Here is a 26,679-nt window from a genome sequence, read left to right as displayed (position 1 = left end):
AGAGGTGAAGTCCCTGCAGACAAAAAGACCAAATACCATGTGACAGAAGATTCAATCAAGGATCAACTGACAGTGGGGAAAAAACTGACTTATAACTGCCGCCCTCATTTAAGAAAAAACCAAACACCATATCTCACGTATATGTCGGCCCATCCATAGATATCATACCTTTCATTTACAACCACAACAAGACTTATATTTTTCAAATGCACTATGACTGCAACTTTTCCCACAGATTGAATAAATATCCATATCAATGGTATGGCAAGAACAATATATCTATACATGCATATATAAATAAATAATATATATATATATATATATATATATATATCTGTGTGTGTGTGTGTGATGTAAATGCATGATCAAGGCACGTGCATGCACCATGCATGCACACGTAGCATGAAATTCTTACGTGGATACTTTCTGTGTCCTAATTGGGGCATGCATGTATGGTGAAGAAGAAGAAGAAGAAGATAACATATGCATAAACCTTTGTACATGAATATTTTGATAAGTAGTGAATTGGAATTTTATGATCAATTCCGCCAACTGCTGCATCAAAAAGCAAGATAAAAGTTGCCAGTTATGGTGTGAATATTTTAAGTTGCCCTTATTTTTATGGTAGTGGCTTAGGCAGAGGGACGATATCATCCATATCATTTCTGGTAATCCATCTGGAAGAACCATTAATGATGAATCACTTTGGTACATGTCTACGAGTCCTAAACATTTAGCCTTCTGATATAGAAATGAATCATGTATATATGTAGCTAGTTTCCTGCATTTCACACCAAGGGTCATTATCGAGATATTAATAACATAATTAATGAAATAATCTTGAAGCTGATAATGACCAGAATGTAAGGAAGAAAAGGAGGAAATTAAGATCAGATAGAAAAATTAATGCCATAAGTAGTCAACAAGCTAAGAAAAGAGTCCATTGAGCTGAGAAACAATTTATATGATATACGTAGAATAGGAAATAAAAAGCCTTCGTAGCTATATCATAAGCCTATGTAATATAGTACGTGTTATGTCCTAGGATATTGATGCTCGCATTACTAGCTTGCTACTGGGATTTCTACACCGGTTTACACGATGAAAGACAAAATAGATACCTCAAGTCTTAGATAAAAAACAACACAACATAGAGTTCTAAATATCTAGTTAATTATGAGAAGGAGGATGTGTCTTTGGAGGTGAGTAGTCCGAGTTAAAACCAGGGTTTTTTTCGGGACGTTGACCGTGAGGCACACGCCAAGAAACTGAACTTAGAGACTCATCAGTTTGAGCAGCACCAGTTGTTTTTCCCATTTCATAATTTGATATCTTCATCTTGGCATCTTTTGTGTCGTTGGACTCAGCTTTCATTGTCACAAGCTCATCGGACAACGATGAATTTACCTTCGGTGCAACTGGTACAGTGTCTAGACCCTTCCTCTCATCATTCTGCAACAAAGCCAGAAAGGTTACAACAGTAATGTAGTGGCCGTGCGATGATGTTACAGGCAGTAAAGAATAATAACAGTGGTAAATTTATAACATGCAAACTCAAACCGACCTTATTAGAAGTGTGAAATTTCTTTTCAAGAGCGTCACCAAGAGGCCGAGCATTGCATGCGTGTAAACAAAGGCATAAAAGGAAAACAAGAACATACGAGATCGACATATTAAGAGACAGGAGGCAAATGATTTTAAGATTGCAAGGGGTGGTTTAGGAGAGTGTTGGAGTTATAGTAGTGATAGTGGCAATATTTGTAGTGCAAACATTAAATGCAGGTTCTCAAAGAGATTTAAGAGGTTCTACTGTAGAACATGCATATGTATGGGTGAGGAGAAGTAAGAAAGGAAGATGAAGATATGGCTGCCCTCCCTTTTTGTCTCTTCTCTTTCACAATTTAAATCAATTGGGTCCCAAGAAACAGGCCCGCCCACCAGGGAAAGAGAACCAACATAAAGCCTTCTTGTAGATATATGGAGAGTGGAAGAGAGAGAGAGAGACATAACATAGTCCAAGGAGAGATTTTCCTAAGAGATAATATTATAATAAACAATAAACAATGAAAAAGTTTTATAGAAAACCAAGTAAAAAGTTTCCTAAGAGAAATGCAAAAGCAACATGAAGGGTGTGATAGTCATGTTATCCTTCATGTGAAAGTCGAATGCTATGAAGTGTCAAGTGCATTGTATGATTACAAACTCTCTAAGGAAAGCTAAGTTGGCCTTCATGTGATTAAGACGATTCGCTATGTTGAGCGATTGATGAGCTTAACTTTCATCATAGACAATGAGCTTACTATTGATCTAGTGTTAAAATCTTTTCCCAAATCTTAAGCTAATTTCATTATAAAACGTGGTTCTCGTATTTTTCACCAAATGAGAGGTTGACATACATGTAAGAAATAAAACAAAGATTGTTGTATTAGTCGTAGGAATTTATTATCTTAAGTTGCCCATTAGGCTAATCTTAGAATTGAAAAATTACTATTATTTTCTGTCTATTTTTAGAAATTTAATTTTTGTGTTTGTTTTAGACAAAAAGGAATTTTTTTTTCTATTGTTAGTAATATTATAACCATTAACTTAAATAATATTCTCTCTGGAATAGTTGAACTATGCAATGGTTTATATATTTTAAAACTTGATAAAAAGATTCTTACAAAGAAAAATTTAAAAACAAATAATTTGAATATCATGTATCTATGGCATTGCATGCTACACCACATAGGATCAAAACGCATAAAAAAATTCCCTAAAAAGGAGTTTTGCAATTATTTGACTTTTAGTCATATGATAAATGTGAATCATGTCTATTAGATAAGATAACCAAAACACCGTTCATTGGACACAGTGAAAGGATAATCAAATTGTTAGGAATCATACATAATAATACGTGTAGGCTTATAACAGTGCATAATAGATATGAAAAACCCTATTGTCACATTTATTGATGACTTCAATAGATATGATTATGTTTTCTTTTTAATGAAGCAAAAAGTCTGAATGCTTTTAAAAATTCAAAGAATTCAAGAACAAAGTAGAAAAGCAACTTGGGAAACATGTTATAGTCCTCCAAAGTGATCAATAAGGTGAATACTTAAATGTCAAATTAAGAGATTATCTGAAGAAGAATGGGATGGTATCTCAAATCACTCCCTCTGGCATATTTGAACAAAGGAACATGACTTCAATGAAAATGGTAAAGTCCATGATGAGTTTAATAGATATACCCTTGTCATTTTAGGGCCATGTCGTAGAAATAGCTGCTTACACGTTGTACTGTATCCCATCCAAATTTGTGGACAAAACTCCCTATAACGTGATCCTAGTTAGAACTTTTAGGTTTCTTTGATGTTTTCTAATTAATTTTTTGTTTTATATTCTACTACCATGCTAGTATCCCAAAACCCAACATATATGAGTTTAGTTAATAGTAGCATAAGTTGCATTAGTTAGTAGAATAGCAGTAGTATTAGTTTTAGTCATTTTAGCTTATAATTTCAGCATAATTTGGATTCCTTAGCTAATCTAGGTCATGAAACAAATTAGTACTTGGTTTTCCAATCCCTGTGAGTTTGATATCTTTTGTACTACTTGTCGACTCATACACTTGTGAGCAAGGCGCAACACTGCTTTTCTCTTAACGTCTGAGATACAAATCTCAAATGTTCTTCTTGCTCAAGATTCATGGGATTAACTAGGATGTCATCTATGGAACAACTATGAACTTGTCCAAGTAGTCTCGGAAAACTTGATTCATCAAGTTCGTGAATACTGCAAAGGCATTTGTTAGTCCAAAAGGGATCATCATACACTCAAAATGTCTGTATCTTGTCTCAAAGGTCATATTCGATATGTCTATCTCTACCACTTTGACTTGATAGTAGCACAAACTTATATCAATCTTTGGGAACACTAATACTCCTCTCAACTGATCAAATAAGTCATTAATTTATGGCAGGGGATACTTATTCTTGATAATGACCTTATACAACTCTCTATAATTCATGAACAATCTGAGAGACTATCTTTCTTCTTGATTATTAGTATTGAGGCTCCTCGAGGAGAGTGACTTAGTTTGACGAACCTATTTTCTAATTTTTCCTTGAGCTGCTTCTTGAGTTTTGTAATTTAGTTGGGGCCATCGTGTAGGATGCCTTGGATATAGGTGCTTTGTTTGGTATCAATTAAATGTTAAACTTCTCTTTCTGGTGTTATCTGGGGTAGTTCATCTGGAAAAACATCTTGGGATTCCTAGACCACTAGTGTGATACCCCTAAGCGAATCCCACATCGACAAAGCACGGGAGAGATGCTGGGTCTGTGTGTGCTCTGTCTATGGATCCCACATTGGTTAGTGGTGGGAGAATTGGATTGGTTAAATAGCCTGTGAGCTCCTTAACTGTTAAGACGCGTTTTGGGTTGCAAAGCCCAGAAGCAAACCCATGATGGACTGTGTGTACAAAGTGGACAATATCTTAACAGTGGGCCGGGTTATTGGACTTGGGGTGTTACAAATGGTATCAGAGCAACTCCGCGTGTCCTCTTGAATGATGGTGGGGCAAACCTTAGCGAGGACGCTGAGTCCCGTAAGGGGGGGTGTATATGATACCCTTAGGCGAATCCCACATCGACAAAGCACGGGAGAGATGCTGGGTCTGTGTGTGCTCTGTCTATGGATCTCACATTGGTTAGTGGTGGGAGAATTGAATTAGTTAAATAGCCTGTGAGCTCCTTAACTGTAAAGACGCGTTTTGGGTTGCAAAGCCCAGAAGCAAACCCATGATGGACTGTGTGTCCAAAGTGGACAATATCTTAACAGTGGGCCGGGCTATTAGACCTAGGGTGTTACAACTAGTGTATCCTTAACTCTCATGTTTGATCCTTCCCTTTATGTACGACATGTGTCTAATAGCCTACACACCCCTTATTCAATATTTTGTGAGCTTTCAAGCAACTTAGCAACATGCTCCTTATTCACCCCTCATCAAACTTAAACACATCACCATCATCTCGAGTGAACTAATCATTCTTGCATCATCAGTCAATTTCAGCTTTACACCTTCCTAGGAAATCCATCACCAAGATCATATCATAATCTAATATGTCGAATATGATAACATCTACTAGTATCTATAGTCCTTTTACAGCGATTGTCAGCCCCAAAATCATTTGATCACTAATCACTAAGTCTCCATATGACAACTCTATCCTTATCCTTTGATCCTAATCTTTCTACTATGCCAAAATAAAATGCCCATAGAAGTTGCCCAAATTTTCATTAGGATTATTTTTCATTAATTTTTTGTTTCGTAAGCCAAAAGAAGAATAGAGGAATAACACTTAAGCTATATTTTTAAATTTTTTGGTTTTATTTTTAATTTATTTTTTTGTGAGAAGAAGAATTGCGGGAAAATGCTACTAATTATAAACTTGATTAGATGAGAAGATTTTTAATTTCTACCATACCATAAGAAACAAAAGAGGGATATGAAAAATGAAATATTTATTATTTTAAAAATAAAAGTTAATATGATATATTATTAAAAATTTTATCATCAAATTAAGTATTATGAGAATTTAATCAAAGAAATTTTAATATATAAGTTAGTTGATGCCAGAAAAACGCCAAATAGGCTTTTACATGGGATTAGAATAGTCTGATTAATAGTAAAAATCGCAATTTCTGTGCTCCGATATTAATAATAATAATAATATAAGAACAAAATTTTATTATTATATTATTATCTTTCAAAAAAATCACACATACCCTAAAATTCTAAAATTTTTCAATACATCTCTCCCACGTGATTTTTTTTAATTTAAAAATAAAATGTACCAATCTGTACAGTATAGAATATATCATATAATAAACCTATCATATCATATTAATTTTAAATAATTCTTAAGTTATTTATTTCCACTTATATTATATCATATTATACAATATGTATCATCACAAGGCTAACAAATATGGTTGCAACAAGTACAAATGGGAAAATTGGAAAATGTCTGCAAAATCTAGCGTCATCAACTCCATATGCAGTAATACAACGGAGTATAAAATAGCAGATCAAGATGCTTCTTTATGCCAACACCAACTAAATATATGATTAATATATACTATTCTTCGCAAGAGAAATGATTCAGAATAAACGAATCTAGAACTGTTATCAAAGGGATACCGTCTTATATTGTGATCCAACTTTAAATATAGATATGCATCAGATTTTGGTTTTATAAAGATGGATAGGAAACGTCGTTTGGTGAACTAGATCTTTTTATAACTAGTCAGCGTCAAATACATGAAAAATTATACAGTCTATGACAAAAATTTATAAAGACAGGACCCACCCATGGGTGACACAGACACAATAGAGATGATAATTTCGATTTGACTTTGAGGATTTCAACCTTAATAAAGAGAAGATTTTTCAATAAAAACGAAAAGAGTAATACTATGTGTACCCACTTTGGATACACAAATATATACACACTCATATGTGTCATCATATGATTGATTATTGTTTTATTCTTAATTCAAAATCATCCAATTATATGATGACATATATGAGTGTGTATACATTTGTGTATCCAAAGTGGGTACACATAGTTTTATTGAAACGAAAAAATAGAAAGGGAAGGAGACAGGGTTAAGACGGAATAAAAAAAATCTCTATAATAAGGGACAAAAATATATGTATCTCCTTTTTCCCCTGCCCCTTCCCCGCCTCGTTATATTAACATATTTATTTAGAATTCTAACATATTTTTATAATTTTAAATTATTTATATTTGTCAAATTTATTTAAATTTTTATTGTACACATTAAAGTGATTAATATATTATATTTGTGACATTTTAAATAATAGATTAGTTTTAATTTTAATTAATTTTATTATTTAATATATTTATATTGTGTTTAGAAGATATAAAAAATAGATTTTTTCTTACAAGTACAAAGAGAAGATTTTTCTTTACAGGTACGAAGAGGAGATTTTTTCCCATAAAAATGGAAAGAGGGTTTTTTTTTTTATGGAAAGGAGACAGAGAATCATTTTTATCCCCGTAATAGAGACGGGTTGAGATGAAGATTGATATCCTTTACAAAGACAGAGACAAAAATTAAGATCCCCTTCCCACCCCTCCCCATTGCCATCCCAAAGACACTAGTCAGAAATAGCTCAAAATGAGCTTAGCTATCAACTATGCACTTGGCGACCAAAATGGAAAAGAGAGAAAAGACGGCAATCCATATATACAGGCAAGCTTCTCAATCCATATACAATTACAAACGTTTTCATGTATACAGCAAAATGGCCTTCAATAAATGAATGATTGCACAAAGATAATCTCTTGTATCACTAATCAAGTCAAGTATAATGTGAGAGTAATTTTCTAGTTTCTACAACTTGGCTGTTGAAATGGAATGGCACTAACCCAAGGGTGAGTTAAATCGATTAAGAGTATGACATGTGGCATGAGCATCATGTATTGTGGTGGTATAGAATGTAATTTCACATTGGATACAAGCAAACCTGCCATATGTTTAGAAGGATGAAATTGGCTAGTCGATTTAAGTGGTTGACAAGTACCAAGTAGGTGACACAAATCATAGACTAAGAAATGAAACAAATTTTGTACTTTCCCTTATGCCTCGAGCCTAGCTATAGGTGTCCCTGATTAAGAGCAAGATCTCCACTCATCAACAAAAGTAAAGGAAAAGCAGAGTTGATGAACATTTTAGAAAAACCTCAAACATGATCCGAATAAAAAATGTGAATCCAAAGGATTATCTGAAAATCCAAACAGCTATATACAATTGCAGTATATGATGAACATTTTACCAAACATCAAACATCCTCTGAATGCAAAATGCAAGGGGAAAAAATTGCCTTATACTTCACCACAAGAAGTTTGCAACATCATTGATAAATTATTGGACAAAAGATTGTTACTTCTACTTGTATAACTCCGCAGACGAAATTAGTATATGAGCATGAACTGAACCCAAAAAGCTACAATAATTTGAGCACAAAGAAGAAAACACACATTCTTTTATAAGCGATGTGGACACTATTGGTGTTTTCAAGCATCAACTGAAAAAAACAATCCACCAACAGAAACCAAGAAATTAGAAATATCAAAGAGATAAATTGATCAATTCTTTCAATATCTGCAGAGTTCAAATTGCAATTTCAATTACAAATCCAGTCAAATAAGCTATTTAAGGTAAAGCACTATTAATACGCAAGTACTATTTTATAATGTTCACCCCACCCCAACCCATGCAAGAGAAAGAAATACACTGTAAACTTTCTTCTACAGAAAATCTATAAAACAAAAACTTTTAGACCAAGCAGTTCATGAAATTCAAGTAAACGATCAAAAACATGCCTCCTAGACCACTTTCAGATACGCAGAAACCCAGTCAGTAGCTCAAAAGTGAAGGAAACAAACATATTTGAGTTTTTGTTATCCAAGGTAACTAAAAGTTATGTTTAACAAACCTAATTTGGTATTTCTTAAAGTTAGATGACTTTGGTTCAGGGTTTAGAATACACATACACAAATCACCAGAAAATTATAACTAGAAATCAACTGCATCGGAATAAAAACTGTCTAATGTGGTTTTCTTTTATAATGTGCTCCACCAATGAAAAATGAAGTGAGAGAAATAAAAGGGTTGAAAAAAACAAAACATAGTACCAACTTCAACTAGCAAAATGATCATCAGTAATAAACTATTCCTAAAGCATTTATTTGGGCATATTATGTCTCTATTCATATATAAAATTGAAGCAACCAACCAACCATTTTGGTTTATGAAAAATCAATATGCACTATTTTCTTCCTCAGGTTTACGACAACCTGGCCAAGAAAATTGTAACATACATTAGTCAAGACTTGGCTAAACAGTTAATCCTATGGCACACAATTGGACTAAGATGTTGTAGTTTTCTTAAGCTTTAATTTCGAATGTAGGAATAGAAATAAGTATAAACTTTGACTCCCCTTTTTTCAAAAATCTTCGAGAACTAAACAATTTAATTAAAAGAATTATACAAAAAAAAGAATTATTTATTTGCCACTTTGGGCAAAACTAAGGCTATATGCATGAACAATTTATTCAATATGATTAGCAATTCTCAACAACACATCCTAAGAGAGAAACAGTACAGCACAACTAGCTGACCCATCCTAAGTTAAAATTTTAATCTGAACAAAATAAATAAATAAAAGAGGCAGAACGTAAGTTATCTTTCACTCCATAACTTGGTTTACTCACTATAACCAATTCACCAAATAGAACCTTCAGAAAAAAAAAATCTAAACTGAGAATTTAGTATTCAAATTGTACATTATAATAGAAGGGAGGAATCCATAAACTTACATAACAAACACGAAAGTAAAGTCACATAATAAAAACAGATAAAAAGGCACTTTATATAATAATAAATGAAAAAGAAGGATGCATATCAAACAGGACTGAGGAGCTGATAGAGCTGCGGCTTGGGATCGGAGTTCATGCCAATGATGATGATAAGAGGAATGAAACCATAGTGCGTGATGACTTTAGCCTTTTTCATGGTCCATGTGCTCCACTCCTTCAAATAATCCGCCGATGATTTCTCCTCCACCGCTTTTGCTCCCTTTACGCTCTTGCCTTTGCTCTTCAGTGTTACCCTTGAAGCCATTTTCTCCGCTGGTCTCTCCTCGCAATTTCCGAAGGTTTCCTGTGATAATAAACCCTAACTCTAATTTCTCGGATTGTATTTATTCAGTGATTTAACACCCCCATATTTTAGTTTAATTACCAAATTTCCCTTATTTGTGGTCTACAGTTACTTATCCTCCCCTGAAAATTATAGCACTTTTTAAAATTTCATGGAGGTCTCCTCAAATTATGTATGGATGAACTACTTTCAATGTATTGCTTAATTTTTACAATAAAATTATACATATTTTAAATCTATAAACTAAATATATAGATAATATAATTTTAAATAATTGAAAAATTTTAAATTAAGAAAAAATAGTACTTAATCGTATGATAATATATATTTTAAATACTTATTTTATATATTCAAAATGTTCATATGTGTCATTACTCTAATTATTATTAAGTTATTATTAATCACGGTTAGAGGAAAACAATGAGTAAGATAGTAAGGGAATGTTTGGCTTGGAATATATTTTATAATTAAAATTGAAAGATTATTTTGAAAATAGATTACTTAGAAAAGTATTAAGCATAAATGATTGTTATGTTTAATAAAATTTGGTATATATAAATAATTATTATGTTCGATTAAAAATAATAAAAGAATACTAATAAATTATTTTACTTAATTACTTTTAATATAATTATTTAAAATTTTTTTATATTATTTATTATATTAATTAAAAATGAGAGTTTTTTGTTATAAAAAAATTAATAAATAAACATATAATTATAATAAAATCAAAATTACATTGGTAATCTTTTAATACCTAAAGTGAATGTAGTACTAATTAGAGTACCATTTACATTATCTGTCGTATCACTATTAGTAATAGAAGATTACTATAAAGGAGCAGGTAATATAGGTGGTAATCTGATTACCATCTTTACCTTAGATATTTAAAGATTACCAAGGTAATCTTAATTTTATTATAATTATATTATTATTTATTAATTTTTTGAGACAAAAATAAATTTATTTTTAATTAATATGATAAATAATATAAAAATATTTTAAAATAATTATATTCAAGGGCAATTAAGTAAAATAATTTATTAGTAATTTTTTATTACCTTTAACCAAACACAATAATTATTTATACCTATCAAATTTTATCAAATATAGTAATCATTTATACCCAGTAATCTTCTAAGTAATATATCTTCAAGATAATATTTCTATTTTGGTAATAAAATATTATCCAAACCAAACGTCCCATAATATTTTATTACTGATAAACCAAATAAGGTAATATAATTAATCTTTATCAACCGAAACCAAATGGCCTGTAAAGGTTTTTCCTTTTGCCAAAGGACTATTTCCCACTCAAGATTTGTTGAAATGACAAGTCCTGCATTTTAAGTTTTAAAAAGTCAGATTCTCACTTGTCATATAATTTTGTTAGTTAATTCCTTTAAATAAAAGAGCAAGAAAGTTAATTTATACAAATTTTTTAATTCATTTTTTTTTTTTCAAAATGACATGCAGTTAGGGATGAACTATAATTTTAAAAATATGAGAGGTATTATTAAAATTATTAGAGGGTTTAGAAATACGAAAACATTTGGGGGTTTTTTTGAAACTTTAAATTTTAAAATACCATTAATAGTTTAAAAATAATAATTACACTTGAAAAATTGAATAAAACATAATATTTTAATATTAGTTACAATTTTAATATTTTTAGAAATCTAAGCGATTAGTGTTAATGATATTTTTATGTTTTTACAATAATGATAAAATAGTCACTTTTAGAAAAACTAAAAAAAATTCACTAATAAAAGTTGATAAAGGATGAAAATTTGGCTTTTAAAAAAGGCCAAAGGAATTATTCCCCCCACCCGCGCCCCCAAATATATTGATTTCCCAAGTTTTCTTCTATTAACTTTGAAAATCTCATTTACCCACCTATGAACAGTTAAAATTAACTAAGTCTGTTAGTTATATTATTTTCCCCTTTTAAACCGTAAAAAATAAAAACAGCATTCCCCCTTCCAGCATTTCTAAACTTTCAAATTAAATTTTTTTATGACAACCGGTGATCTCTAGATGACGTCCCTTCCTCTTTGGCGTCTCTTCCTTCCAACCATGCTCCTTCCCGTCCTCTTTGGCATCATCATCGACGAAGACAACGTCTTCATTGAGACGAAGACGAAGACGTCTTCATCGACATCGACGCTGAGGAGGATGGGAAGGAGCATGGTTGGAAGGAAGAGACGTCGGGGAGGAAGAGATGTCGTTTGGAGATCGCCAATCGTCGTCAAAAAATTCAATTGAAAGTTTAGAAACCCTAGGGGGGAAAATGTTGTTTTTAAAAACTTGGTTTAGGAAAAATTGTTAGTTTTAAGGTTTGGAGGGAAAATAAAATCATATTTAAGTTTATTTTTAATATTACAGATAAAATGATGATTTTACTCTTGAAATCGTTAATTTTAACTATCCATGGGTAGGTAAATGAGATTTTCAAAGTTAACGGAGGGAAACTTGAGAAATCGACATACTTTGAGTGAAAATGGTCCTTTGGCCTTTAAAAATAGACTAAACCTTAAATAGGAAATAGTCATTTGTTTTTTTTTTTTTTTTAACCTAAGCAGGTATAGTAATTATTTGCTCTTAAATTTTTAATTGATGTAATTGTTTTTAACATTAAGGCTAAAAGACTTATTCCCATAAAAGGTTTTGTCTATTATCAAATTTTTATCGGTTAAATTTTGAAAATCTAAATATCCACCTTTTAATTATTAAAGTTAATGAAAGTTTTTAGTATTAAATATCTTATCGTGATTTATCTCATAATATTAAAAAAAATTAAATTTTACAATCCCTTTTTGTCATACTCGGCTTCTCTGAATCCCTTTCAGTTAATCATCTGTCGTTTAGAAAAATCTGATTTTTGGTTTTGTTTTCAAAACAACTAAAAAGAATAAATGGCTCAAAAGCAAACTTAGAAGGATTTATCGAAAGCCAAGTGTTTTCACAATCGAGATCCGAGCTTTTTTAAACATATTTTTTGGTGAATTTTATAACGGTTTGTTATTTTTTGTTAGTTGAATCAGCTTGAAGGGTTAATTTTTGTTACTTTTAGGTTGGTTTTTAGGTTCTTGAAATTAAAGGGGTTTTATATTTTAAACCTCTTTGATGTTATTTTTCTTATCAAAATGATGCAAGCTATTTCAAAATACTTAAGGGCAGAAGAAAATAAACACACAGAGGAAAAAAGGAACAGAGAATTTTCACAGAGAAGAGTCACACGTTTTTTATTCTAAAACTTCCTCCAACATGCATTTCTCATTCTTACTTATAGTACGCACCAAATCAAAACGACACCACACCAATTGATTACTAAGATTACAAAAATAACCAACAATTCTTTTCAAAACAATACTACGACACCGTACTGCAACCAAAACAATACAACAAAATCTCAGCTGAATTTCATGCCAGGTCAGCAGTTGAATTCAGTTAACTCTGCATCAGTTGCCTCTCCTCGAGCTTCTTTGTCCTTAAGGGGGAACCTTGGAAAACACCGACGGATGTCATCAATGAATTCCTAAGTAGCCATTTTGATAACACCGACGGATGTTATCAAAATGATGCCACTAAATTAACAATTTAGCAGCAGCCACATTATCTCGGCGAACTAGCTTTTGATCAAGGATTGTGTGAGCCATACGAGTAAGCTGCTGAAATTATGGTGGAAGGGGTAGTAGAAGCAGGAACTCTCGCATAAGTTGGATGTAGCTGGGACACATGAAAGACATCATGGATCAAGGCATTGGCTAGAAGCTGAAGCTTATAGGCGACTTTACCCATAACATCAAGTACAAGAAAATGGCCAAAATACTTATGGTGAAGTTTTTGATTTCCTTGATAGATTGTCACCTGCCTATAAGGTTGGAGTTTGACATAAACCTGGTCCCCAACGCTATATTGACAGTCGGTTCTGCTCTTGTTAGCTATGGTTTTCATACAATGTTGAGCCTTGCATAAATTGTGTTGCAGAATGCGAATGGTAGCCTCACTCAAACGTAACATGGTATCGACTTTAGCTACAAAAGAGTCTTTAGGAAAATAAAGAATGTGCAGCGGGGTTGGATAACCATATAAGGCCTCAAATGGTGTCATGTTGATACTGGAATGATGGCTGGTGTTATACCAGAATTCAGTAAGGGAGAGCCGATAGTACCAGGTATATGGAAGATCCCTAGCCATGCATCGTAAATAACCTTTTAAACAGTGATTAACCACCTTTATTTGGCTATCCGTTTGGGGGTAGTATACGGCGAAATATTGGAGGCTTGTACCTTGTAATTTGAAAAGTTCTTTCCAAAAGCGACTAAGGAAGACAACCCCGCAATCAATGGTAATAGTGGCAGGATTTCCATGAGGCTCATACATATGATCCAAAAATAGTTGTGCCATCATCTGCATTGAAAAAGGGCGACTAAAACCCATGAAATAAGCATATTTAGTTAACCTGTCAATGACCACCAGGATAACATTACGACCTTGTGATTTGGGTAGTCTATCGATAAAATCCATTGTAATGTCAACAAAAACTAACAAACCTGGAGAAGTTATGTTCTCAAGCTTATACTGTTAGCAAACTACACATCCTCTAATAAAATTCTTGACACTACGTCATATACCGTTCTAATAAACCACGGAAGGCAGCCTTTTGACAGCATCAACTATACCCGAGTGACCCCCCACAGCTAAGTCATGAAACAATGACAAAAGTTACTATTGTAAATTAGGATTATTAGCAACCATGAGCTTACCATTTCAACAAAGTTGATCATGCTGCCAAACATTTTTACTGTAAGCAATAAGATCGGTGGTCTTGGCTTTAATAATGGCTTATAAGGAAGGGTCATCTTTCCAGCCAACACAAATCTTAGCCAACAACTCATCAGGAAGGACAACAGACTTGATACTATGAACTCCTCAACATGACATTTGGAGAGTGCAACGACAACAACATTCTCTTTACTTTTCTCATATCTGATTTCGTAATCGTATTGCAACAACTTGGCGAACCAAGCCTGCTATGAAGTAGTTGTTATTCTCTGCTCAAGCAAGTACTTAAAACTTTGATGATCTACACGAATAATGAAATGCTGATTCCGAATATAGTGCTCCCATTTCCTAATAGCAAAAAAGATAGCAAACATCTCCCTTTTATAGGCCGACAGTTTTTTATTTTTAATTGACAAAGTCTTACTAATATATGCAATAGGATGACCACCTTAGATCAACACTGCCCAATACCTTCACTGGAAGCATCAGCTTCTATTATGAACTCTTTAGACAAGTTAGGAAACGCTGAAACAGATGTTGAGCTAAGACAAATCTTGAGGTTTTCAAAGGAAGCTTGAGCTGCATCATTCCAAGTAAACCATCTCGCTTAAAGAGGTCAGTAAGTGGTTTAGCAATAACTCCATAATTCTGAATGAAACGTTTATAATATCCAAAAAGGCCCAAAAAGCCTCTAAGCTGCTTTAAACTCCTCGGCACTAGCCATTCTTGGATGGCTTAAATTTTTGTAGGATCTGTCTTAACACCCCCTACTCCAATAATATATCCTAAGTATTCCATTTAAGTGGCTCCGAAAGTACATTTGCTACACTTAGCATAAAATTGGCTAGCCTCCGATAACCGTAACACAACATCTAGATGCAGCAAGTACTCCTCTTTACTTTGACTATAAACTAAGATATCATCAAAGAAAACAAGTATGAACTTTCGAAGATGAGGCTTAAAGATATGTTTTATAATGCTTTGAAAAGTTAACAGAATATTGGTAAGGCTAAAAGGCATTACCAAAAACTCATAGTGACCCTCATGAGTTTTAAAGACCATTTTTTCTATAAAAGAATGATGCATGTGAATATGCCAATATCCCGACCTTAGATTGATTTTTGAAAAGATTATCGTTTTTTCTAACTCATCTAATAACTTTTCGATCAAAGGAATAAGGTATCGATCCCTAATCATAGCTTGGTTCAAGGCTTGATATTCTATACATATGCGCTAAGTACCATTATTCTTTTTCACCAATACTATAGGGCTTGCATAGGGGTTGTTACCATCTCTAATAACCCTAGCATCCAACATCTCCTTAACCATTTTCTCAGTAACATCTTTCTGCACACCTGCATATCAGTAAGGTTTTAAGTTAATTGGTTGAAACCCCTCCTTAAGAATAATTTGATGGTCTTGGAACCTCTCTGGTAGCAACCCCTTAGGCTCTGCAAAAATGTGTTCATATTACTCTAGTAATCGATTTAGCTCAGGCCATTCAAAGGAGACATCCTCACTAACATGCAACTCATACAAATGTGCTTGTATCTCAGTATCTGCCTCCCACAAAAATTGTATAGCAACAATCTAATGATGCTTCTCTAATAACTTGTTCAACCGTTCATCCCCAATCATGCTTACCTTTGCTTCTATATTTCCCTGTAAATGATATTGTTGATCTCCCACCTAAAACTTTATGGTCAAATCTTTAAAATTCCAAGTAATATCTCTGAGATTCGCCAACCACTGAGCACCCAAACTAAGGTCATAGCTAGCTAAAAGTAAGGTAAAAGCATCAACACAAAAAATCTGACCCTGAATCTTAATCTACAACCCTACACACAATGTTTTACACTGTAAATCTTGACCATTTACGATTGTCACTCTCACTCTAGTAACCTTACTTAAAGAACAACCTATCTTATGTGTCGTTTGCTCACTAAAAAAATTATGCGTGCTCCCAGAGTCGATCAAAATACACAACACTCGTTTCCCATACATTCCACTCACCCTCATGGTTTTTGAACCACCTAACCTATGCAAAGCTTGTAGAGACAATTGCATCAACCCCTATTCTTCACTAACTGTGTTAGAATCCTCTATCTCTTCATTATCCTCATCCCCTAGTTCTACTTGCCACTATAATACAAATGTTTGCTTCTTTTTACACTTATGCCCTGGAATGTATCATTCATCACACCAAAAATAGATACCCTTAGCTCTTTTTTTCGTAAAAAATCTTACTTGTAGTCATCCTTGTATTGGTAAGTGGATTAGGGGGAGATAAACGTGGTACATTTGGCATTGGCAATAGTCCAGAGTTGTTATTTGTACTTTGAGAATGTGAATTATGGTTTTGGTGATAGGTTGGACCTTTAGTTGATGAGGTATATATAGAGTACGAATCACAGGCTCCAGCTGGTCCTTGATTGCAGCCATCATTATTTCTTGTAGTTTAGCTAAGGCATAGAACTCAGACAAAGTTTTCGGCTGAAACATCCTTACTGGCATTTGTAGGACATCAATCAAACCAGATAAAAAAAAACTAAAGGCTTGATCTTCTCTAATTCCAGCCTTAGGATACAATTCGTCAAACGTATCCAGATATTGTTGTAACGAACTCTCTTGCCTCAAGTTTTTTAAATTGGGTAAAGGATCATTGTACACATAATTATCGAACCTCGCTCGGCATTGCCGCCATGTATTCTTCCCAAGTAACTATAACATCACTCTTGGACTTCATAAAACCTTGGTGCCATTGGATTGCTCTATCCTCCAAGTGCAAAGCTGCCTCCTTCACTTTATCTTCATTTGGAGTTTTGTCAACATCAAAGTAATATTCAACTTTCATTATCCAACTATCAAAGTGATCACCATTGAAACGCAGAAATTCAAGTCGTGTCACCTTCTTCGAAGATGATTGCACTTCTGAAGGTGCCTTCGAGCTACTACCTTCGTCACTTCGATTGGCTAATTGCAACTATGACATAACCTCAGTCTGTTGGAGGCTTAGTCCTCTGATTATCTTTCAAATCTCATCAATCAAGTCCTTTACGAATTCTTGTTGCCTTTTCTCAGATTCTAATACCAGATGCGTAACCATCTGTGCAAGCTCCTTTCGCATCTCTTGTAGACGTGTTCCATCAACCATTACCAGATCGTGCTCTAATACCAATGATGCAAGCTATTTCAAACTACTTAAGGGCTGAAGAAAATGAACACATAGAGGAAGAAGGGAATAAAGAATTCTCAGAGAGAAGAGTCACACGTTTTTTATTCCAGAACTTCCTCCAACATACATTCCTCATTCTTACTTATAATACGTGCCTAATCAAAACGACACTGCACCAATCGATCGCTAAGATTACAAAAATAACCAACAATTCTTCTCAAAACAAAACTACGACACCATACTGCAACCAAAACAATACAACAAAATCTCAGCTGAATTTCATGCCAGGTCAGCAGCTAAATTCAGTTCACTCTGCATCACAAAATTACCAGATTGGTTTTTAATATTCTTTGTCTGTTAACAGATTTATTTCAGCTTGTGATCTTATCAATTTTTATGTTGAAGAAATGGCAACTGTAATGGATTTCTACAGTTTAGACCGCTTTAATCAGACCTCTTTAGAGGTGAATTAATGGAAGCACTTGAACCTTTTATGAAAAGTACTTCCTCTTCTTCATCAATAACCCCTTCTCCTTCTCATAACTCCTCTCTCACTCCTTCTACTTCTTGTAACAATTTATTCTCCTTCTCTCCTCCTTTCCAACATTAAAGCAGAATAAATACACATTCAATTCACACATTCATTTGAAAAAAAAAAAATGCAGTATTATCACAAGGCATTGTTATACCTCAAAGAATTAAGAACAAAAAATCTCCCTTTTGCGCTAATAACACTGTACTCCATGGGTTTCTAGCTTATGTAACAGTGATACAGTTTATACAATGATGACACAGCAACTATCATCTACTAGTGTCTGCATGCAATCATACAACAGACTCATATTCAACAACACAAAAATAAAAAAAAATCATGCAATAACAGTCAAACTTGAACAACTCAGCAGATATAGTAAACACACTTTCACAGAGAAGAGACTAGTTTGATCATGCATGACCTCTTAAGAGCCAACGAACAGCTTAGAAAATTATATAAAACTCATGTTACACAGAAAAATGATTTACAGAGATACAAATGAACCTATTAAAAGCCAAAAAAAAAAAAAAATCAACAGGACTCAACAAGAGGATGCATTAATTACGAAAACTTTCGGGCAACAGTTAAGTGAATCAAGTGCAATCATGTCTTCACTATAAAATTCTACAGACACGAACCAATCTGTTCAAGACTGTATACAGTTCTGATTCTTGAGAATTTGTCCATGTTAATTCACAATGGGAAGTCCTTCATATTCTGATGCACCTTTTATATACTGACCAGTTACCTTTCTTTGTGTGTCTGTTTACTCAATGTAAGCACCTCAGACTCACTGCTTTACAAGGGAGTCAGGTATCATATTTCTCCACTTTTCTGCTAAATTGGTTTTCTACCAGAATGTTTTTCTGTCAAATTGCTTTTCTGCTACATTTTTTCTTTGCTTGTGAGCACTTTCTCCACTCCAATTGGGGAGTGTGAAAAAAAAAAAGAGAGAGAAAGAAAAGAAAAGAAATGAAAAAAGATGGAAAAAAAAAAAAAGTGAGAGAAAGAAAAAAGAAATGAAATGAGAAAAAAAAAAAAAAAAGAGAGGAGAGGGATAGAGTCTGTTGGGTCTCTGTTGTGCCTACGCACCAACTTTCACTGGACTGCTGCTGAAATCCAACTCGTGGCTGATGTCCGTTGAAAGAATGGAAGAGTTGACATCTGGAGAAGATCATGATTAAGGGGGAATGCCTGTATGCATGGACGAAAATAATAGTTTTCGAATTGTTAGCACTTAGTTGAGACATAGAAAGTGTTAAAGACTTTAAGGTCGAGTTTACGGGGAACGTTAGTACACATGGATGAGAGTGAGAGTTTTAAAACTGTGTTGCACTTCGTTGTTCGTTGGAAATAGTGTTGTCCTTAGTTGTATTAGATAACAATTAAGGGATCTCTAAAAGTTTGCCACTTAAATATAAAAGTGGCCAATGTTACTTTTATAAAAAATATCTCTCTCTCCCTAATCCCAAAACCTTTTGTCTAGTCCTGGCCACGATTCGTGAATTGGCGGTTTCGGTTCCAAACCGCCAGTTCACGGTTCAAAAAAATAAGGACTCTAAATCGAAACCGTAATAGGATGGTTCGTCCACAATTCAGAACCGATAGTTCCGGTTCATGACCCCGGTTCGAAATCGACGATTTCGATTCGAAACCGACATTAAACCGTCAATTCTAATAAATGATCTTGATTTAATTTTTAAATTATTAATTATAATAATTGAAATTATAAATTTGCCTACAATAATTACAAGCAACATCGAAATTACCATCTTCCTTTTGTATTTTCTTAAAATAAATCTTGAAAATATCGGATGTAGGAATTTTTTGAGAGTGTTGTTCGTGTTGTTCCATCTCTATCTGTTGTTGATGTTGTTGTTGTTGCTCCACCTCTTTATATTGACTTTCACTTTCTTGTGTTGAAAAATCATCTATAAGTTGATTTTCATTCACATTTGATATATGTGAATATTGACTAAATCTTCTATTACCGAAAAATTTTCACTACTTGTCATTTTTTGATAATAAATAAAATTAATTATATAAATAAATTATATGATTAACTATAAAAGATAATAATAAATAAATAAAATTAATTATATAAATAAATTATATGATTAATTATAAAAGATAATAATAAATAAATAAAATTAATTATATAAATAAATTATATGATTAATTATGAAAGATAATAAATAAATAATAAATAAATTTAATTATAGAAATAAATTCTATAATTAATTATGAATTGTATAATAAAAATTGAAATTGAAATTAATAAAAAATTAAGAAAGAATTTAATTAAATTTAAGAGAATTTGATTGAATTGAAAGATTGAGAGAGTATTAAGAGTTGAAAGAATGAGAATGAGAGTTTGAAGGATTGAGTGAGAGAGTGGAGAGATTGAAATTTGAGAGAATAAAATTTGAATGGGTATATATATAGGAAATTTTTTTTTTAAAAAATTAAAAAATTGGGGAGTGAATTGTAATTTTAAAAATTGTAGGGGACCCTTTGAAAATTGCAAGGGCAATTTCTCTGAAAATTGCAGGGGATTCTTCTGCAAGCCAACGGTTCCCTGTGCAGGGAATCGTTGGCTATTTAAATAAATTTAAAAAAAATTCAAAAATTTTCGGTTCAGCACAGTAAATCATCGGTTTACATGTCGGTTCATAAACCGGGTGTGAACCGACGGTTTCACGGTTCAAATTTAGATAAATCGGAACCGAACAGTTAAAATCTGGTTTCGGTTCTGGTTCCGATTTCGGTTCATTCCAGTTCCGGGTTTGTCGATTCCGGTTCCAGTTTCATCCGGGCAGGTTTCGATCCGATTGGCCTGTGGCCAGGTCTACTTTTGTTTGTCTCTACGTCTCTTCCCTTTGTCGCTAAACTTCTTTAGTCTAATGCTTATTTTCTTGTTTGTTCTTGGTTCTTTTAGACATTTCTTACTCGAAAAGTCTTGTTTCCACAAACAACAACAACATTACCAGAGCCCAATTTGTACCTTGATGCTGACTCCACATCTTCACCCCATCTCTTTTCTATCAAGCTCTTGGTCCATGTTACGAAGTATAAAGGAAGGCAGTCAAGAAACAGTGCGTCTTGAATACATTTCAAAATGCAGCGTTTCATTAAAAGCTGAAGACAAGAGATCGAACTTTTTTCGTTTGAAGATGTATTTTGTCTCTCTTTTCACAGCTTCTACTTCTCTCTCAAAAAGGGGATCTATGATTGTGATTAGACATATCAATGGGTCAATCCAGCTTCGACTCAGCCCATCAAACTTATGGGTTAGGCCGAACCCTAGACCCATACAGTAATAGGCTTTCGGATGGGTCAGCCCATACATTTTTGAAAGCCCATAAATTTTTGAAGGCCCAAGACTTGACCAATTTAAATAATTTTTTTAAATTTTAATTAAAATTTTTAAACATAAATTATTTTTCAATTATTAAAACTGAGGACAATATCCTGAATATTTTATGTATAATCTTTCACTTGTGACAGAGTAATACCGTAGTTACTTGATGAAAAATATTATAAGTTTATAACTTAATACAAATAAATTAATTTACATATTGTATAAATTATAACTATAAATAAAATATATATACTATACCATTTATCTACTCATCTTCAACATCCAAATCTCTGAATTCTTCAAACATATCTTCAGCCACACGATTCTATATTTGAAATTAACTTTGACCCAATCTTTCATACATATTATTGTCTCGACTATGTTTGAGTGTAAATTAGATCATCCATCATTTAGCACGCATCCACCTATACTAAAAGCAAATTTTGATGCTACAGTCAACATCGGAGGTGTTAATAGATCTTGGGCCATGACAGCAAAAACAGGAAAAGTTTTTGTCTTGTCTTTCCATCTTGCCAAAACATCTAATTTTTCAGCATTATATATTTGAACAATTTTTGAATAATGATCAATATTGATATAATTATAAAAATTAACCATAATTTAAACTTTGACTAGTAGGCTACTTACTTTTATGCCAAAGAGACTATATACATGACTTTTTTTCACCTAAACCACCGGAACTTATCTCTGGAATAGTACTTTGTCTAGTCCTTCCATATTTTTGTTTATAAATACTATATATATCAAGTAAAAAATCTTGAACATATTCAACATAATTAACATTGTTATTAATTGACAAATTTTCATTAATAACATCAAATAAATTTTATAGTCTATTAGTTTTTCTTTTATGATCTGAAACAGTAGCTACAAAATAGAGTAAATAAATTTCACAAATATTTTTTAAAATTTTGTTTCATTTGCCTAGATATATTCTGGAAAGTATGATGAGACTCATAAGACCTATGTTCTTTAAAAATATTACTTATTTCTACCATATTATATATTATTGAATAAATTGTTGGATAATACATATCTGAGCAATAGTCTATCCCTGTCTTTAAACTCTAACATATTCATTAGAGTCATAGCTATCTCCCAATCTTGATCTATAAAAAAAAAAAGATTCGTCAAATCTTTTACTTGGGTATTGAAGTACCGTGTTATAGGAATTTCATATTCTTTGTACGTTTTCAATATGAGATATGTTGAATTCCATCTAGTTTTAGTATCTACTTTTGATTTTCTTCTTCTCAACCCCATTGATTTACATAATTGATGATATGTTTATACCGATAATGAAGATGATGAAATGTATGTAATCGTATGTCTAATTATTTTTATATGTTTTTTAGCCAAGTTCTAGTCTTCTTGAGCTATTAAATTAATAACATGACGTGCACATCTACTATGAAATGATTTTCCATTAAATCGAAGAGATAAATGATTATACATATATTTTTAATAACATTATCATTATATTTAGCATTATCAAAAGTAATTGAAAAAATAAAATTATTAATTTTATATTCCTAACAAATATTTGCTAATGCACAATACATTGTAAGAGTATCATGCAAATATTTTAAATTTCTAAATATAATAATTTTTTTGTATAACTACTAATTAAAATTAATATAATGAGCAGTTACACAAAGATATCTTATATCTTAATTTATAGCAGTCCATAAATCAGAAGTCATTGATATAATACCATTAAAATTACTTAATTCTCTAATAACTTTTAATTTCATTAATTCATAATTTCTCAAGATGTTTAACTTAAGAGTTGACCTAGGAATTTTTCTAAATATCGGTTGAATACTATTTTGCATCATCCATTCTAAAATTTCATTTTCTACATAACTAAAAAGTTGATCAAAAGCAACTACATATCTGATCATTTAGTCTTGCATCTTTATTTGATCATATGTGAAAGTTGACATTTCTCCTATATGTCTAGAACCGCTCAAGCCTCCTGCTAAATTGGCATCGGGAGCAATGAACCGCGATCGGGTGAATGCAATTTGATTTTGTCCTTTGAACTCATGTGGAATTTTTTTACAGTAATCAGTAATGTACTGGCAAAGATGTGTCGTGTCACTTGTATTTGCACATGCCGATCAAAAACCACAATGTTTACATATTGCTTAGCAAATTAATTTTCCTTCTATTGTTTCCTCTATTCGATCAAAGTATTCCCACACCATTGACATTTGTTTTATTTTTCTCTCTATCGAAATAATGCGAACCCGTGCCTACACCACTTTCACCTATTGGTACTCCACCTGTTCCACCTTGTGCATCATCAATAATATCATCAATGCTAGCATAATAATATTTAAATAGATTGAATTCATTTGACTTTGAATCTATTTGTAATAGTTTGTAATGATATAATTGAACTGAAAATGAAATTATAAACACAAAGAATTATTATTTTTGAATTTAAATAATTTCTGAAAGAGAGTTGATAAGAGAAAATAACATTGAGAATATAATAAAAGAATTAACATTAAGAGATTTGTAATTAAAATTGAAAATAAAGAAGAGTTGAATTGGTTTATATAGAGAAAAATAAATAAATTAAAAATTAAAAAAATTAAACAATGGGCCAATAGTCGTTGAGGCTTTTTGCCTTTGTGGCAAAAGTCATTCTGGTGGTAAAAACCCTTTTGCTTTAGCTTTTACCAGGGCTTCTACCATTTGCTTATGGCAGAAGTAGAATTTTTTTAAATAGGAATTGGTCGGATTGGATCGACACATGGGCTTAACATTGAAGCTCATAGTCTGGCCTGAAGGGCCTATAGGCCAAGCCCATCACGCTACAGTGCCGGTTAGGCCTTTTCATATTAGGCTTAAAATTCATTTTTTTGAGGTCGAACCCAATTGACATGTCTAGTTGTGATTGAGTGTGATAATCTAGCGTGTTTTGACAATGATGATTGAAGGTGATAGAAAGGCTACTAAGACATACATCAACAGTGAGACTTTCTTCATCAATCACTTTCTTTATCAAAATATAAGATATAGATTGATTTAGACAAGCTATATCCAACTGTAATCGACATATAAACTATATTCTTGATTTCACTCGTAATTTTTATGATCTATTAATCAATACAATTTTGAGGTATTCTTTCACCTCTGGTTCTCTTTCATTTTTCTAATTATTGCTTTGTAGTTTCTTGAGTTGTTGTTACTTGCTTTCTAGAGATAAGGTGTTGATTTGTGATTGTAGCTTAGCTAGTGAATAGTAGTCAAAGGTTGTTCGGTAATTTTTGTCTTTTATGGTACTAGAGCTATAGATACACGTCTAATAATCATTGAACATTCACCTTTACTATATTCACTTGAACAAAATACTTCAGGTATTTCTAGCTCTATGGCTAAAGGAAATAGTGTTAGTGCAGTCCAAATCCCTAGTTTATAACCTGTAAACCATAAATTGATTGAGGATGATTACCGTTATTGGAGAGCTTAGATTCTGAACTCTGTAAGGGCACATGATTTAGAAGATCATCTTACTGGTCTAGTTGTCTGCCCATCACCCTTTATACTTGTAAGAGCTAATAGTGGTCCTAGAGTTGTTAAACAGAGAAATCCTCAATATTCTCTATAGATTAAACATGATAGGTTTTTGGTTAGTTGGCTTTTGGCATCAATATTTGAAACTATGTTTAGACTGTCTCAAAATGTATGACTTCTACTGAAATATGAGAGTTACTTTATAACTGAGTCTAAGGTGAGAATTATGCAGTTGAAAACCACACTGCAAACCTTGAAAAAAGGCATGAGTATGTTGGTTGCATGACTAAAGTATTTGATGCATTAGTTAGTAGTGGATTAACAGTCTAGGACCAGAATATGATCCAGTTATAGTACTTATAATGTCTAGGTTAGATTTTGTAGTTGAAAAAATTAATATGGCTAAGCCTTTTTACAGAGATATGATGAGAGAATTAGCTTATATCAAGGTTTCTTGTATGATATTCATGGTGGAATGGCCAACTTAGCACATAGAGTGACAAATAGTTTATGAAACACTGGGCAAATAGTGTAGAGAAGCATTTACCTGTTGTTAGATTGTATAGTAGGGTTAATGAAGTTGGGAAAAGTGTAACTAAAGAGTATGCGGAAATAGAAACTAGGGAGAATAAAATAGTTAGGATAGAACAAAAGTTGTCTAGAGGTGGTTATGTAAGAGGAATGCATTTTTACTAAGCCCAAAATTATTTGTCAACTATCTGGAAAGGCTAGGCATGTTACCATAGTTTTGATATAACCTCAGTGGACAATTCTTAAGGTCATGATGTTATTGATAATATAGGACATGAGTCAACCAAGGTTTATTATGTTGTGCTTAGGGCGCCGATACTTGATAGCATAGTGGAATTAAAAACTTATGAAAATCAAACAATTATAAAAACCTAACTGAGATACTCGTTTTAAAACATATTTAACATGAACATACACAACAATCATAAGATGTTTTAGTGTTTGTGCCTATGTTGATGGCTCTTCCAAGTTTTCACGTGGCAAAGAAACAAATGCTATCCAACCCTTATGAGGTGGCACCCAGGTATCCATGCGAAGCATGAACACAAGAGGTTGTTTAGGAAGAAGGCTACTAAGACTTTTGTGTTTTAGACAGGAATGCGTTCATGGGAAGAGAGAAAATCAGAGAAAACCCAAGTGATGACTAGGGATGTTTCTTTTTCTTTTTTGTTTGAGGCATTTTATATCTAATTGTATCCGAGTTCCAATATAATTTCATCCAAACTTGTTTCCATCAACACACATGCATGGGTAGTACACTTGTATGCCCTCAACACACTTTAAACTATGCACAAGTGGAAAAAAAAATACGCCACCTAACATGTCACATGCATTGCATAGCTGGATAAGACTTGTCCTGCTATGCCATGTATTTTAATTTTGCATAATGCCAAATAACACTATACACACCAAGTCGAACTTGGTCAAAACATAGTCAACCAAAATCTCTTTCTCTCTCTAAACAGTAAAATTGTCACCAAATGATCCTTGCCTTTGGGTTT

General features: G+C 32.7%; 2 protein-coding genes across 2 annotated transcripts; both read right to left on the bottom strand.

The window, feature by feature from the left end:
- Positions 1–989: 989 nt before the first annotated feature.
- LOC123193853 (root meristem growth factor 10-like) lies at positions 990–1,905 on the bottom strand. The gene is made up of 2 exons (XM_044606920.1): positions 1,565–1,905; positions 990–1,452 (listed from the first exon to the last, which is right to left on the bottom strand). The coding sequence occupies exons 1-2, from the start codon at positions 1,670–1,672 to the stop codon at positions 1,171–1,173; spliced, it is 390 nt and encodes a 129-aa protein (XP_044462855.1). The 5' UTR covers positions 1,673–1,905; the 3' UTR covers positions 990–1,170.
- Positions 1,906–9,333: 7,428 nt separating this feature from the next.
- On the bottom strand, positions 9,334–9,762 carry LOC123194380 (mitochondrial import receptor subunit TOM7-1-like). The gene has a single exon (XM_044607570.1). It carries the CDS (start codon positions 9,698–9,700, stop codon positions 9,482–9,484), a length of 219 nt encoding a protein of 72 aa, XP_044463505.1. The 5' UTR covers positions 9,701–9,762; the 3' UTR covers positions 9,334–9,481.
- Positions 9,763–26,679: the final 16,917 nt, after the last annotated feature.

The sequence above is a fragment of the Mangifera indica genome, chromosome 13, assembly GCF_011075055.1.
Source record: "Mangifera indica cultivar Alphonso chromosome 13, CATAS_Mindica_2.1, whole genome shotgun sequence".
Classification (NCBI taxonomy): Eukaryota; Viridiplantae; Streptophyta; class Magnoliopsida; order Sapindales; family Anacardiaceae; genus Mangifera; species Mangifera indica.
Note: the sequence above shows the minus strand (reverse complement) of the source record. Positions and strands in the feature narration are given on the sequence as shown.

Coding starts and splice junctions, on each gene's coding strand:
- LOC123193853 (XM_044606920.1), bottom strand. CDS start 1,672: ATGTCGATCTCGTATGTTCTTGTTTTCCTTTTATGCCTTTGTTTACAC. Junction 1,453..1,564: donor AATTTCACACTTCTAATAAG/GTCGGTTTGAGT, acceptor GCTTTGTTGCAG/AATGATGAGAGGAAGGGTCT.
- LOC123194380 (XM_044607570.1), bottom strand. CDS start 9,700: ATGGCTTCAAGGGTAACACTGAAGAGCAAAGGCAAGAGCGTAAAGGGA.